The sequence below is a fragment of the Diabrotica virgifera genome, chromosome 5, assembly GCF_917563875.1.
Source record: "Diabrotica virgifera virgifera chromosome 5, PGI_DIABVI_V3a".
In the NCBI taxonomy this organism is placed as follows: Eukaryota; Metazoa; Arthropoda; class Insecta; order Coleoptera; family Chrysomelidae; genus Diabrotica; species Diabrotica virgifera.
In genome coordinates this window covers 54,631,231-54,645,338 of record NC_065447.1, presented here as the reverse complement: position 1 = coordinate 54,645,338, position 14,108 = coordinate 54,631,231, and the positions used below count along the sequence as shown (strand labels likewise).

Below are 14,108 nucleotides of genomic sequence, written 5' to 3'. Positions count from 1 at the left end.
AGGATAGTGGTCTAGAATTTCCATAAATAGATATTTAATAAGGAACTTGCACATTTTTTTTATTACATAATAATGTTCAGTTTTGTATAAAAATGAGATTTCCAAAATTTCACGCTTCAAAAACTCATAATATCTTAGAAGTACAAATTTAAAATCTTCTGTATTTTAAAATAGTTCAAACGACCCGTGACGTCACATAGTTTAACTATATGGTTCCGTTTATGGTTAGATTTACGTATATTCTTCTTCTTCTTCTTAGTTTATTGGCCTCCACCTACTTGTTTATTTGGCCAGCTCGTCGTCACGGAATAAAGGAAAATATTTATATTCTAATGGCATTTATCGTATGTCATTGGAATAATATATACCAGTTTGTTGAGATTGGAGTTTGATATAGTTATTGAAGGAAAGGAAAGAAGGTTTACTATGGAATATAAAACCATTTTGTAAAAGTACCAAATTTCTATGAATAGTTCAACCGATCAAAAACACTTGTAACGTCACATAACTGTATTTTCTACTGACGTTTATAATGTCTAATTTAAAATTATATACAATTTTGTTTACTTTGTTGGTGCAGAACATATAACCCGATGACGTCACGAAGCGTTTTGGGCTGGCTGATGGAATTTTTAATCGTCTTTAGGGGCCGAACGAAAGACAAACAAAACTTTTTTATCTTTGATACGTGTTTTAAATGATGTTCTGTTGTGATTTATAACATTTTTTTCGAATTTTAAATTTTATGCAAGTTCCCTATTAACCTTTTCGTTACAATATTTACTCATAATTCTGTTTTATTAAATTTTGTGTTGTATTTACCCAAAATATCTTTGTCTTTACTATTTCTTTGGCCAAAGTAGAAATTTTTCTAAAATATAACGAATGTACCAGTTTAATATATTTCAAACATTTATTATATCCATTATAATGTTAAATTGACTTTACAGATCGCCCAAGCTACCGGTGTTCACGATACAATTGGAATAGATCTTGTAGCCATGTGCGTTAACGACATATTAGCTCATGGAGCAGAACCTTTATTCTTTTTGGACTACTTCGCGTGTGGTAATTTGGATGTACAAGTAGCCAAGCAAGTCGTTACAGGAATCGCAGACGGATGTAAACAAGCAGGATGTTGTCTGATAGGTAATAATTATTGTCCAATAAAAATACCCTTAACCTGATTCTATCTTGTTTTGTAGGTGGAGAAACGGCAGAAATGCCTGACATGTACAAACCTGGAGACTACGATCTGGCGGGCTTTGCGGTTGGAGCCGTCGAAAGGAGTCAGTTGATGCCTCACATTCAAGATATCAAACCTGGAGATGTTGTAATTGCTTTACCTTCATCAGGAGTTCACAGTAATGGTTTCAGTTTGGTAAGAAAAATCATGAAACTAGCGGGAAAAGATTACAACAGTGTTGCTCCATTCAGTAAATCAAATAGGACATTTGGTAAGTTAGTAAGTTTAACTATATTTATTTGTTTTATAATGTGTTGACAATCATATGATATACGTCTACTAAAAGATCTTAATACAAGAATGAGGGTCCAAGCCACGTTAAACGAGCATGTGACTGTGATTATTGACGAATCAAACGAAGAACAAACGATCAAACATATTAGAGAAATATGTAGTTCAAAATGTAAAGGATAAACACTTAAAGGCAAATAAATTAATTAAGAAAAGTCATGGAGGACAGATGAGATCCTGAAACTAATAGACGAAAGAAGAAAAACGAAAAATGACTCAGACAGATATAAAACGATAAAAATATTATAAGAAGGAAAATCAGAGAAGCGAAAGAAAAAGAAGCAATGAAAAGATGCGAAAAAATTGAGACTACAATCAAATACTATTGACTGTAATACATCCAACTCCCACAGAAATCTGGAAGCACGTTGTGACTAGCGCCACTGTCGGCTTGCGGTGAAGCTACGTTGTGACAACGTAAAATTTGAATAACAAGCTAATTTTGCTAAATTAAATTAAAATAAAAATAGTTCAAACACTTATACAAAAACAATAATAAAGCAATTTTATAAATGTAAGGTTAGATTTCTCTGGTTATCACCGTAGACCGCCTAGATGGCGCTATTTTTTTCTTCCTCAAATGTAATGGGAAATGTCAAGAGTTGTATGTATTACAGTATGTAGTATTTGCTACAATTAAGTACGATAGTTACAATGTACATAGGAAAGTTAAAGAACTCATAGGATACAGACAGGAAATCTAACTGATTCTGGCCGAAATGTCATCTTGGACAAACAGAGTAAAATAAGAACGTGGAAAGAATACGTAGAGAAACTATTTGAAGACCAAAGAGATAACACGTTTAAGCTAGAAGAATGGGTAAATGATGAGAAAAATATCAACAAAATTGCTGAAGTCTGAGTTTATTGCACTTCCAAAAAACCAGGAGCCAAAAATGCAGAGAATGCCGTACGATAAGCCTAATGAGTCATCTTCTAAAATTGTTACTAAAGATAACCCATAAGAGAATGTACAAGTCAAACTCACTGTGTGAAAGTCAAATTTCCCCGAAGCAGTTCTCACTACAAGTCTTATTCTACAGATGCATAGACTTTATTGTAGAATTGCGACGTATATGCATGTCTGGTTGATTACGAGAAAGTGTTAGATCGATTACAGCACGACAAGATGATGCAAATACTAAAAGAAGCAGAAATTAACAACCAAGATCTGAAAATAATTAGAAACCTCTACTGGAATCAGTATGGTAAAATAAGGGTGAACTACCCTCGTGATGGGGTTGCTTGACTGGAAGACACTAAGCACTCATATATGTATTTATTTAGTTCACAATTAAAAACACTAATTAGTACTCAGTTGGTATGTGATATTACTTGCGTCGTCTGATCATCACTGAAATATTTCTTAGAGTCTTTTGTCTCATTATTTGCGTAAGTATATGTAATATCCATTTGTTTATTATGAATTTTATTTTACTAACACGACCATGAATATAACAACAACTTTTCTGATTAGCTTGCACTTTGCGGTGCGTGTCCCAATAACACAGATATTCAATGTCACATACAAGCAACTACATACAAAACATTGAGTAATAATTTCGTATATTGTTATTAGGGGATTTAAAATTTAAACTGGATTTTGCTAATGACTTAAATAATTCTTATTTTCTGGATTAAATCCCCTTACATCAGGCCGCACATCTCGAGTTGAAGATGAACACACCAAATATGTTAAAATCATGTGTGGAGTAGGGCAAGGCTGTATTCTGTCTCCTCTAATCTACAATCTCTACTCTGAAAGAATTACTTATCGAAGTTTTGCACGAAACCGGAAAAGAACTTCTACTAAACGGGTACCGGATAAACAATATCAGATATGCAGGTGACACCATAGTATTTGCGGACAACCTAGAAAACCTACAGATACTTATGAACAAAATCATGTATTACAGTCAACAATATCGACTCAATATAAACTTAAAGACGATATCTATCATCCAGCCTCAAAAGTCCACTGCTGAACATAGGCCTCCTCCCCTCGTTTCCAACCCCATCTATCCTGCGCCGCCCTCATCCAGTTTTTATTTACCTTTCTTAAGTCGTCAGTCCATCTTGTAGGTGGTCGACCGACGCTTCTCTTGTCTTCTCTTGGCCTCCATTCCAATAACCTCTTCGTCCATCGCCCATCTGTCATTCTGGCTACGTGTCCTGCCCATCTCCACTTCAACCTGGCTATCCTCTCGATGACGTCAGTCACCTTTGTTCTTCTCCTGATTTCTTCGTTTCTGATTTTGTCTCGCAGAGTTATTCCTAACATTGACCGCTCCATTCTTCTCTGCGTGACTCTTAGTTTGGTAGCCGAGGCTTTAGTTAAGGTAAGTGTTTCTGATCCGTACGTCAAGACTGGGAGGACGCACTGATCGAATACCTTTCTCTTTAGACATGTGGGTAACTCACTTTTAAAAGTTTCTCTCAGTTTTCCAAATGCTGCCCACCCAAGACCGATTCTTCTCTTCAGCTCATGAGTCTGGTTATCCCTGCCAATCGTAATTTCATGTCCCAGGTATTTATATCTATCTACGAGTTCTATTTCCTTCCCACCAATACTGATGTTCTGGTTGGGTACCAAATTTGTCATTATTTTTGTTTTTGAGATGTTTATATTTAAACCTACATTTTCTGTAGCTACAACGAGTTCTTGTACCATCTCTCTTGCCATACCTAGATCCTCAGCTACTATGACTATATCATCGGCGAAACGTAAGTTGTTTAGGTATTCTCCATCTATTTTTATTCCCTTTGTCATCCAATCCAAACTCTTGAAAGCATGTTCTAAGACCGTATTAAAAAGTTTAGGTGACATTGGGTCTCCTTGTCTAACCCCCCGTTCTATTTTTATGCGATTACTGTTAGTATGTAATTTGACAGTGGTTGTTGCCTGTAAGTATATTTTGTGTAATAATTTTGTATACCTATAATCTAGCCTGCATTCTTTAAGCGCCTGTAATATTTTGCTAAGTTCAACTGTGTCAAAGGCTTTATGAAAATCGATAAAAACTAGAACTAGGGGTTTATTGTATTCCACTACTTTCTCTATCAGGGTTTTTATACTTTGTAGATGGTCATTTGTTCCGTAATTTTTTCGGAATCCTGCCTGTTCTCTTGGTTGATAAGTCTCTAACTTTCTTTCCATTCTCTTAACTATTATTCGCGTAAATAACTTATATAAATGGCTGAGGAGGCTAATCGGTCTGTAATTCTCTAAATTGGCTTTGTCTCCTGCTTTGTGTAATAGAATCATAGTAGCGTTGTTCCAGTCTGTTGGAATATTGGCGTTGTGAAGGCAGATATTGAAAAGTTGTTTAATTTTTTCAAGTAGTATATTTCCTCCAATTTTTAGTGCTTCTGATACTATTCCATCTTCACCTGGGGTTCGATTATTTTTCATTTTCTTCAGAGCCTCTTTGATTTCTGATTTTGTTATATCGGGCATTAAATCCGATCCTTGATTTAATACCCCAGTTTTTACTGTAATTGGAGGTTGCGCATTGTCATCTTTTTTTCTTGATTTGTATAACTCTGTGTAGAACTCTTCGACTATTTATTGTTAATATTTCATCTCTGTTTGTAGTTTCTTTTCCAGTTCTGTTTCTTAGTTTGTTGATTTCTATTTTTCCTTTTTGTACGCTTAAGTTCTTCAAAACTTTCATGTTCTTATTTTGCTCTATTGCTTGTTTTGTTTTTTCTACATTGTAGTTTCTTATGTCTTTTCTTATTGACTTTGTGATAGTTTTATTTATTTGATTTAGCGCTTCTTTGCTGGAACTTGTATCTCCTTTCATCTGTCGTCTTAGTTCTATAAGGGTTTTAGTAGGTTGACTTAGTTTTTCATCTTTTTGGTTTGTTGGACAGTATTTAGTTTGAGCCTGTTGTATTGTGGTGATTATTTGCTTGTTCAGTATATTAATGTCTGTTGTTGTTGTATCTTTCAATGTATCATTAATATATTTTTCGAACTCATGAATATTAGTTGGTTTTACCCATTTCTTTGGGTGTTTCTTATTTATCATTTTGAGTCTTTCCTTTTCGATCGATATCGTTATTTTAGCTCTTACTAACCTGTGATCACTGCTTGTGCTGAACTGGTTTAACACATTTACGTCTTTAAATAATTCTTTTTTATTTGTTAAGAAATAGTCGATTTCGTTCCTTGTTTTTCCATCTGGACTTTCCCAGGTCCATCTTCTGTGTTTTTTCTTTTTAAAGAAGCTGTTCATTTGATAGAGATTGTTTTCCAAAAGAAAAGTTAACAGTTGTTTGCCTCTATCATTTCTGCCTTCGCTTCCAAAATTTCCCAATATTATTTCAGAGGGGTCTTCCTTGGTACCTACCTATTTTGGCGTTGAAATCACCGCCTATTATTAAGAAGTGGCCAGGATTTTCCTTGATTGCACAGGATATTTGGTCGTAGAATATTTGGACTTCTTCATCTGAATGGCCTGTAGTAGGTGCGTATACTTGAATGAACTTTAGGATATATCTGGTGCTCATTTTGATGTTTAAGTAGACCACCCTTGTTGATATTTGGTTTATTGACACAATTCTGTTCGCAATTCTTTTGTGAACAAAGAAGCCGACTCCTCCGATTGTCGATTCCTCTTCTCCTTTGTAGTACCACAGATGGCCTGATGGGAGTGAGATAAGATTCTCTCCTTTTTTTCTAACTTCGCTGATACCCACAATATCCCAATTCACTTTTGAAAGTTCTTCCTCCATTTCTTCGAACCTTTCTTCGGTAGAGAGCGACTGAGCATTATATGTGGCGATGTTGAGGTTTATATTTTTGACGCACTTTGAATAGGGTTGGTTTACACTGGTCGGGTTTGTGGCATTTAAACACCGTGCTTGCCTTGCATGTTGGTGAGTATTCATATTTATTCCCACGAGTGGCTGGGGATCGTTGTCGATTCCTGTAGAGCCCCGCGTACAGGAACAAGGCTAATTTTCAATGGGATTTCGCCCGGTGTCCCAAGAGCATCGTTAGCGGCCGCGTGACGTGCGACCATTCAGTTTTTAGCACGATAGCTTCCACCTTAACTTACGGATTTTTTGCATCTGGTTTTCTCCATATTTTGTTGGGTAAGATGGGGAGGGAAAAAGGTGTATATGGGAAGAATCTGTAGTAGAAAGAAATATAGTGACCCGTCTGCCTTCGGAAACCTAATCGCCATTCGGGGTCGAAAAAAAAACAAGAGTTAGCCAAGAGAGGCTGATAGAAAAGATTAAAGACATTTCACTCAAGACAAGTTGAAGAAGAGTAAAATGTGAAGGCCCTTATGATCCGCCAGGTGCGTTTCATAAGCGTATGAGTATTGGTACGCTTTGTGTTCCCGCTCATACTTCGGGGTGTTGACTACAGACTGTATGGCTCGTCCAGCATGCCATAGCATGGAGGATAAGGTTCACGTAATTTTTACAATGTAGACACCCTAAACTCCATGGTCTGACATGTAAAGACGATATAGCTCATAATAATTAGCAAGAAAAAGATAAGAGAAGGTCAACTCTGCATCAACCAAACCCCTGTAGAAAAAGTGACGCACTACAACTACCTCGACATCATAATAAATGAAGAATGGACCAACAACCAAGAGATAAGAGCACGCATCAGAAAAGTTAGATCCACCTTTAACCCGGTGGGGGACTTCTTCAAAAGCCACAACCTCTCTTTTGGTTACGGTTTTGTTACGTCTTCTCTGTCCTTTATAGTATTGAATCGTAGATCGTAGACTTTGGAAGAAGATATGTGCAGAAGATTGGAAGCATTTGATAATTATGTGGTTATATCGAGAATACTTAAGATCCCGTGGACTGACCGAGTTACAAATGAGCAGGTCCTCAGAAAGATGAAGATGAACCGAGACGTACTAACCACCATCAAATCTCGAAAGTTACAATACTTCGGACACACTATGCGAAATGAATCCAGCTATGCCCTCTTACAAGTCATCCTACAAAAATGGTAGCGCTTGGGAATCGCGGTCTAGGAAAAAGAACATCCTGGTTAAAGAACCTCAGAACTTGGTTCAACACAATATCTGTTCAGCTTTTCCGTGCTGCTGCAGATGCTGCATTTAACTTTAATCGTCAGCCAACAATTTCGCTCATTCAAATTCTTAGCAATTCATTCAAAGCATGGCCCCTGTTGTGGTTCATTCGGTTATCTATCGGTACTTATCTCTGTTAATTGCCTCCTCATGTCCATAGGAGATGAAGTTGTGATATCTGGTAGTCTAGTACTGTCCACTTGTCGGCAGATCTAAATGTGCCGATACAGGATTTTCATGGTGCTCAGTAATATCTGGTGAACAAAGTTTCTAGCTTTCCTAAACTACGCTACCTCTGATTTGAAGGTTATTTTCAGATATTGATGAAATCAATTTTTAGGACCTATAAGTCGGCAAGCTAAATCCTTAGTGTCAAAAACAAGACCTCCTTCAGAACAAGGAAGCCACTATAATGACCATAACTTACACGGGCCAAGTATAGACAACTACAGAGTGTTTTAGATTACCTTCACACCCCTTCTCAATCAAACAATTGAAAATTTATAAGTAATGTAAACATAAAACATTTATTTTGATATTTGCTTGTCTACAGGTGCTGAACTATTGACTCCCACGAAAATCTACGTAAAATCAGTCATTCCAGCCATCAAGACAGGCAAAGTTAAGGCTTTCGCCCACATTACTGGAGGAGGTTTGCTGGAAAATATCCCAAGAATACTTCCGGATAACGTGGCGGTTGAACTCGATGCCACCAAATGGTCTATTCCCGAAGTATTTCCCTGGTTAGCAACCGCCGGAGGAGTTCACCAAGTAGAACTTCTTAGAACCTTTAACTGCGGAGTCGGAGGAGTTTTGGTTGTTAAGCCAGAGGATGCCGATGCTGTTTGGAATTTGATCAAGAACGAAGGTGCTACAATTGTAGGAAAAGTTGTCAGAAAGGAAAAAGGTATGTATTGACGTTTTATTAATGAATCTTTTTCTATGCGACGATAATTTTTTTCAGTTGTTTCGGCATCACTGTATAAATCAAAATATATAAAGCGGCAAAAAATGTAAAAAAAGAGGAGTGAGTCAAGGCTGCATACTATCGCCTTTACTCTTTAACTTGTATTCAGAGGAAATATTTAAAGAAGTCTGTTTCAGTATCAAAAATTTTTGCTTATTCTCTCATTTACTTTTAATATTTTCCAGATCAAGTGATAGTTCACAACTTCTCTGAAGTGATGGAAGCTGCAATGAGAAAATACGTCCCAAGCGTTGTTGAAAATACACCTAGTTTGAAGAAGAGAGTAGGAGTTTTAATCTCAGGAAGCGGCACCAACTTGCAAGCTCTCATTGACGCAACTCAAGATCCTTTGCAACAGATTGGAGCCGATATAGTGTTAGTAATCTCGAATAAACCAGGAGTTGAAGGACTGAAGAGAGCCGAGAGGGCCGGCATTCCAACAAAAGTAAGAAAGTTTTTGTTTTTCCGTATATATTATCTTTGGCTATTACTGTTGGTAAAGGGTACACCCTGTTAGGATAGTCAAAATGAACTCACTCAGACTTAACTCCCAGAATTAATTTTTTTTTCACTTTTTTACGTTTTATATGATTGAAAAATAAGACTCAGCGTAATTTTAACCCACCACCCCCTTCCCCCTTCCTCCACCATCAAAAACTTCATTTTTTATTTTTTCCGTTGGTTGTAATCAATTTAAACATTTCAAAAAATTAAAACGCACAGTTGGCGCTGTTACCAAACCTTTTCTATTATTTATAGACCCGAAGGTTGAGTATACATAACCTAAAAATGCATTTTCTTTTTTTTTTCGAAAAAAGCGCAGAAGTTTTTTTGGTTATAGCTGCAGGTTTAATTTTATTTGTGTATTTTATTGAAATTTTTGAAGTGAAAACTTCTTTAGGGACGTTGTGCGATTTTTGGATAGGGGAAAAAGCATTAAATTCGCGACCGTCATCGCGACCGTCATTGCGACCGTCCCGTCGTCCTTATGTTATACAGGGTGTCCCGAAAAGATTGGTCATAAATTATACCACAGATTCTGTGGTCAAAAATAGGTTGACTGAACCTCACTTACCTATATACAATAATGCACACAAAAAAAGTTACAGCCCTTTGAAGTTACAAAATGAAAATCGATTTTTTTTCATATACCGAAAACTTTTAGAGATTTTTTATTGAAAATGGACATGTGGCATTCTCATGGCAACAGCATTTAAAAAAAAAATAAAGTGAAATTTGTGCACCCTATAAAAAATTTATGGGGGTTTTATTCACTTAAACCCCCCCAAACTTTTGTGTACGTTCCAATTAAATTATTATTGTGGCACCATTAGTTAAATACAATGTTTTTAAAACTTTTTTGCCTCTTAGTACTTTTTCAATAAGCCAGTGTTTATCGAGATATTTTGAATATTTGTCGAATCCACCACATATTTGTATATGGTTAAGTACGATTATAGAGGCCTGTTAATAATCTGAAAATTTATTTGTAATTTACATTTTCAGGTATATTTTAAAAGAGAAGCCACATCTCGATAAAAGGTAACTTATCAAAAAAATACTAGGAGGCAAAAGTTTTAAAAACACTGTGTTTAACTAATGGTACCACAATAAAAGTTTAATTGGAACGTACACAAACATTTGGGGGGTTTAAAGGAACAAAACCTCCATAAAATTTTTATGTAAATATATTAAAAAAGAAGCCGCATCTCGATAAAAACTGGCTTATCGAAAAAATACTAAGAGGCAAAAAAAGTTTTAAAAACATTGTGTTTAACTAATGGTACCACAATAATAATTTATTTTATGGGGTGCACAAATTTCACTATAATTTCTTTTTGAGATGCTCCTGCCATAATAATAATGCCACATGTCCATTTTCATTAAAAAATCTCTAATAGTTTTCGATATATCGGAAAAAATCGATTTTCATTTTGTAACTTCAAACTGTAACTTTTTTTGTGTGCATATTTGTGCTAACGTAAGTTAGGTTCAATCGAACTATTTTGGGTCCCAGAATATGAGATTTAATTTATGACCTGTATTTTTGTTACACCCTATATTATTTCCACACCTTTTTTGTACTGATACATACATAACTTACAAGATTCAGCAACGAAGCCCATACAGTCTGTGTGCGCATGCGCGCAGAATAATAAAAATTCACTCCTAATCGCGCCTAAAGAAGTATAACTTCAAAAAATAATAAAAATGAAAAAAATTACGTTTTTGGGGAAGAGGGAGGGGTGATGGACTAAAATTGCACCGAGTCTTATTTTTTAATTACATAGAACGTAAGAAAATTAAAAAAATTAATTGTGAGAGTGAGAGTATTTTGCCTATAACCGGAGGATACCCTTTGGTGTTGATTTTCATATCCGTATTTAAATAACTGTTAGTAAATATAAATATAGTCGACTCCAGATATTAGATATTAGCCTCTATATCTTCCATCGAAGGTCGGTATTCGGTAAGAGAATCAGTTTCCTTTTTATTGGTAAATATTTTGAATTATACCATATGCGCGTGCTCGGCCAGTATATTTGAATATATTTGAATTGGTTGATAAAATTACCAATTTTCATTTATTAATAGGTAATTCTACGTACATACATTTGAATGATTAACTATTTATATGGGAAATAAGCCACAATTAAATTGAAAAAATAATTTTATTAACGTTTCGACGCCCAAATCGGGCGTTGTTGTCAAATTCAGACGTGTATTATACATTTTAAAGTAGAAGACTTTAAAATTATATCGCCAATATTTATGAGTTGTGTTCCTGGGACGACTTTACTAAAAGATAGTTCATTCGATTACATGAAATCAATCCCAACTCAAGAATATCCGTCACAAAAAAAATCATAGCATGTGATCTGTCTTTAAAAAGACAACCAAATGCAACGATGACAGTAAAATTCTCGCGTTAGAGATTCCATAGTAAATCACGAGGGAAAACCAGGAAAAAACCTCGTGATACTATCCCGACATCGTAAGTATTTGGTCTTACATTTAATTTACTTTCAAAAACTAATACCAAATTCTGACCTTAATAATATTAACATATTATGTTTAAATTATAAATAATATTAATAATACAATAAGTAATACTAAAATATAAAATATGTACTAACTCGATATGTTATTGACTTACTAATCGTGGTATTTTCTTTCTATTGACTTCCTCTTTTAGTATGGGTAACCACATCCTACTGCATTCTACCGAGGAATTTGTGACACAATTGGTTTCATTTAGCATAATTAGAGCCGCTTCTTTGATTTTTCTCTTTTTACTATCTGTTTCTTTCAGGACTATACTTGAATCTCTCCACTGAACTCTATGTTCATTATCCCATGCGTGTTGACATATTTGAGATCTATCCAATTCTCTATTTTTAATATAAGACTGATGTTCACTTATTCTAACGTTTAATGGTCTTGATGTTTCAATATATTTTTTCAATTTAATTGTGGCTTATTTCCCATATAAATAGTTAATCATAAAAATGCCACAAGGAAATAGCTTCAGAACATACATTTGAAAGTGTTAAGAGTTTCAACGGAGCTCTATATTTCTGGAGTCGAATTTATTGTGGTATACTTGGTGGTAAAATGATTTTTTTGCAGGTATTGAGCCACAAAGACTATTCCAGTAGATTAGAATACGACATGTCACTTCATAAAGAGCTGGTAGCTTCAGGAGTGGATATTATCTGTTTAGCAGGATTCATGAGAATATTAACTGGAGAATTCACAAGAAAATGGAAAGGAAGGTTGCTTAACGTACATCCTGCGTTGCTACCACTTTTTAAGGGAGTGGATGCGCAAATGCAAGCTCTAGAATCTGGTGTTAGGATTTCAGGCTGTAGTGTACATTTTGTTGAGGTAAGTAGTTGTAAAAAAGGGTTAATAAAGTACAATAAAACAGTGAAAGTAAAGGTGATTCAGATTTGATTAAAGGACAGGGCCTCTACTATGTGCTTATAGGGAGTGCAATTAGAACGAAAACATGCATAGTTTCGGAAAAATTCAAACAAGCTTATATTTTTCTAAAACTTTTTTTGTTGGTTTATATACATGTGATAGTAAAAAGTTAAAATAACAATTGTTTTATATAAATAATTTTAAAATATCGTTGAATTCATCATTTTACTTTGATTAAATATGTTTCTATTTTGTTTTTGATTATGCTGAATACGAATATGGCATTACAAATTGAAAATTCTTATACAGAAGCTGTTATACAGTATGTCTGCGTAGCTAGGAACCACAAAGAGTAAAGTATCTTTATATTCCAGAATATTAAAAAATGCTACTATGAAAAGTTGTTTGAAATTAAAAAGTATGTTTTAATATACAATTACATCATTCTAATTGAAAAAAAAAATTCAATTTTTTCTCAAATTACGGATACCCATCATCATTTTATTACAATTATGATAACTATTTTATCATCAATTTTACGAAAAAAAAGTTATTCTTCATCAAATGCTCTAACTGGTCTACAATCTCAGATACAATCATCATATATCAAACTTTTTCAATTTTATACGAGGTATGTAAAAATATGAATTTTTCTTAAGAGTTAAGTGCCTTTATTATTCACAATATTTTAATTAGAAGGATGTAATTGAACACTGAAACATATTTTTTAATTCCAAACAACTGTTCTTAATAACAATTTTCGATATTGTGAAATATAAAGGTACTTTACCTACTCTTAAGTGAAATTCATATTTTTTTCATACCTCCTATAAAATTAATAAAATTTGATATCTGATAATTGCATCTTAGATTATATACCATGTAGAGTATTTTATAAAGAATACTTTTTTTCGTAAAAGTGATAATAAAAAAGTTATTAATAGGTTCCAAGTTACGCAGACATACTGTATAAGAGCTAAACATTTTTTTTGTTGAACATTTATAATTGTTGAAGCTTATTAGGTATGTATTTTAGGTAAGTTTTACAGAAAGAAGTTTTGATCACTTTGTATAAACATTTTTTAGCTGGTAATTTTCGGTTTTTGTGTTACATTTTTGTTATCTTTCTTAATTTTCTCAAATAGAAATAGTTTATTACATACAGTCGGAAAAATAAAAGAATACCCATGAACGAACATATAAAACACGCTGTAGTTTCCTGTCAACGTGTCACAAAGAAAATTGCCCAGCGCAATTACATGTAATAATATTTATTACATGTACTTGCGCTGGCCAATTTTTTGTGTGACAGGGTGATAGGAAAATACAGCGTGTTTTATATGTTCGTCTAAAGTAAAATAATTTAGTGAATTTTAAAGATTACACCCTAAGCCCTAAGCTTTAAAAAGTACCTATAAAACTGTAATAAATCTGTTCAAACTTGAGTAATACCATCTTAAAGTGGGGGTAATTCCGTGAAACTACGAAGTTTTCAAAAATTACATTTTTGAGATGTCGTATTATTTGAAATAAATTTTTGAGAATTTTTTTTGAATGAAACATCGTCTAGGAAGGTGTTTGAGAGGTAAATTTTGCAAAATTAAGA

The 14,108-nt window shown here is 34.2% G+C and overlaps 1 protein-coding gene across 1 annotated transcript in view; it reads left to right on the top strand.

Moving 5' to 3' along the window:
* The window catches only part of LOC114339287 (trifunctional purine biosynthetic protein adenosine-3), a 53,692-nt gene that overhangs the window by 33,206 nt on the left and 6,378 nt on the right, over positions 1 to 14,108 (top strand). Inside the window, exons 7-11 of the mRNA XM_028289915.2 lie at positions 951 to 1,149; positions 1,206 to 1,457; positions 8,162 to 8,515; positions 8,761 to 9,020; positions 12,206 to 12,463. Coding sequence (XP_028145716.2) covers positions 951 to 1,149; positions 1,206 to 1,457; positions 8,162 to 8,515; positions 8,761 to 9,020; positions 12,206 to 12,463 — 1,323 coding nt within the window. The remainder of the gene's footprint in view (positions 1 to 950; positions 1,150 to 1,205; positions 1,458 to 8,161; positions 8,516 to 8,760; positions 9,021 to 12,205; positions 12,464 to 14,108) is intronic.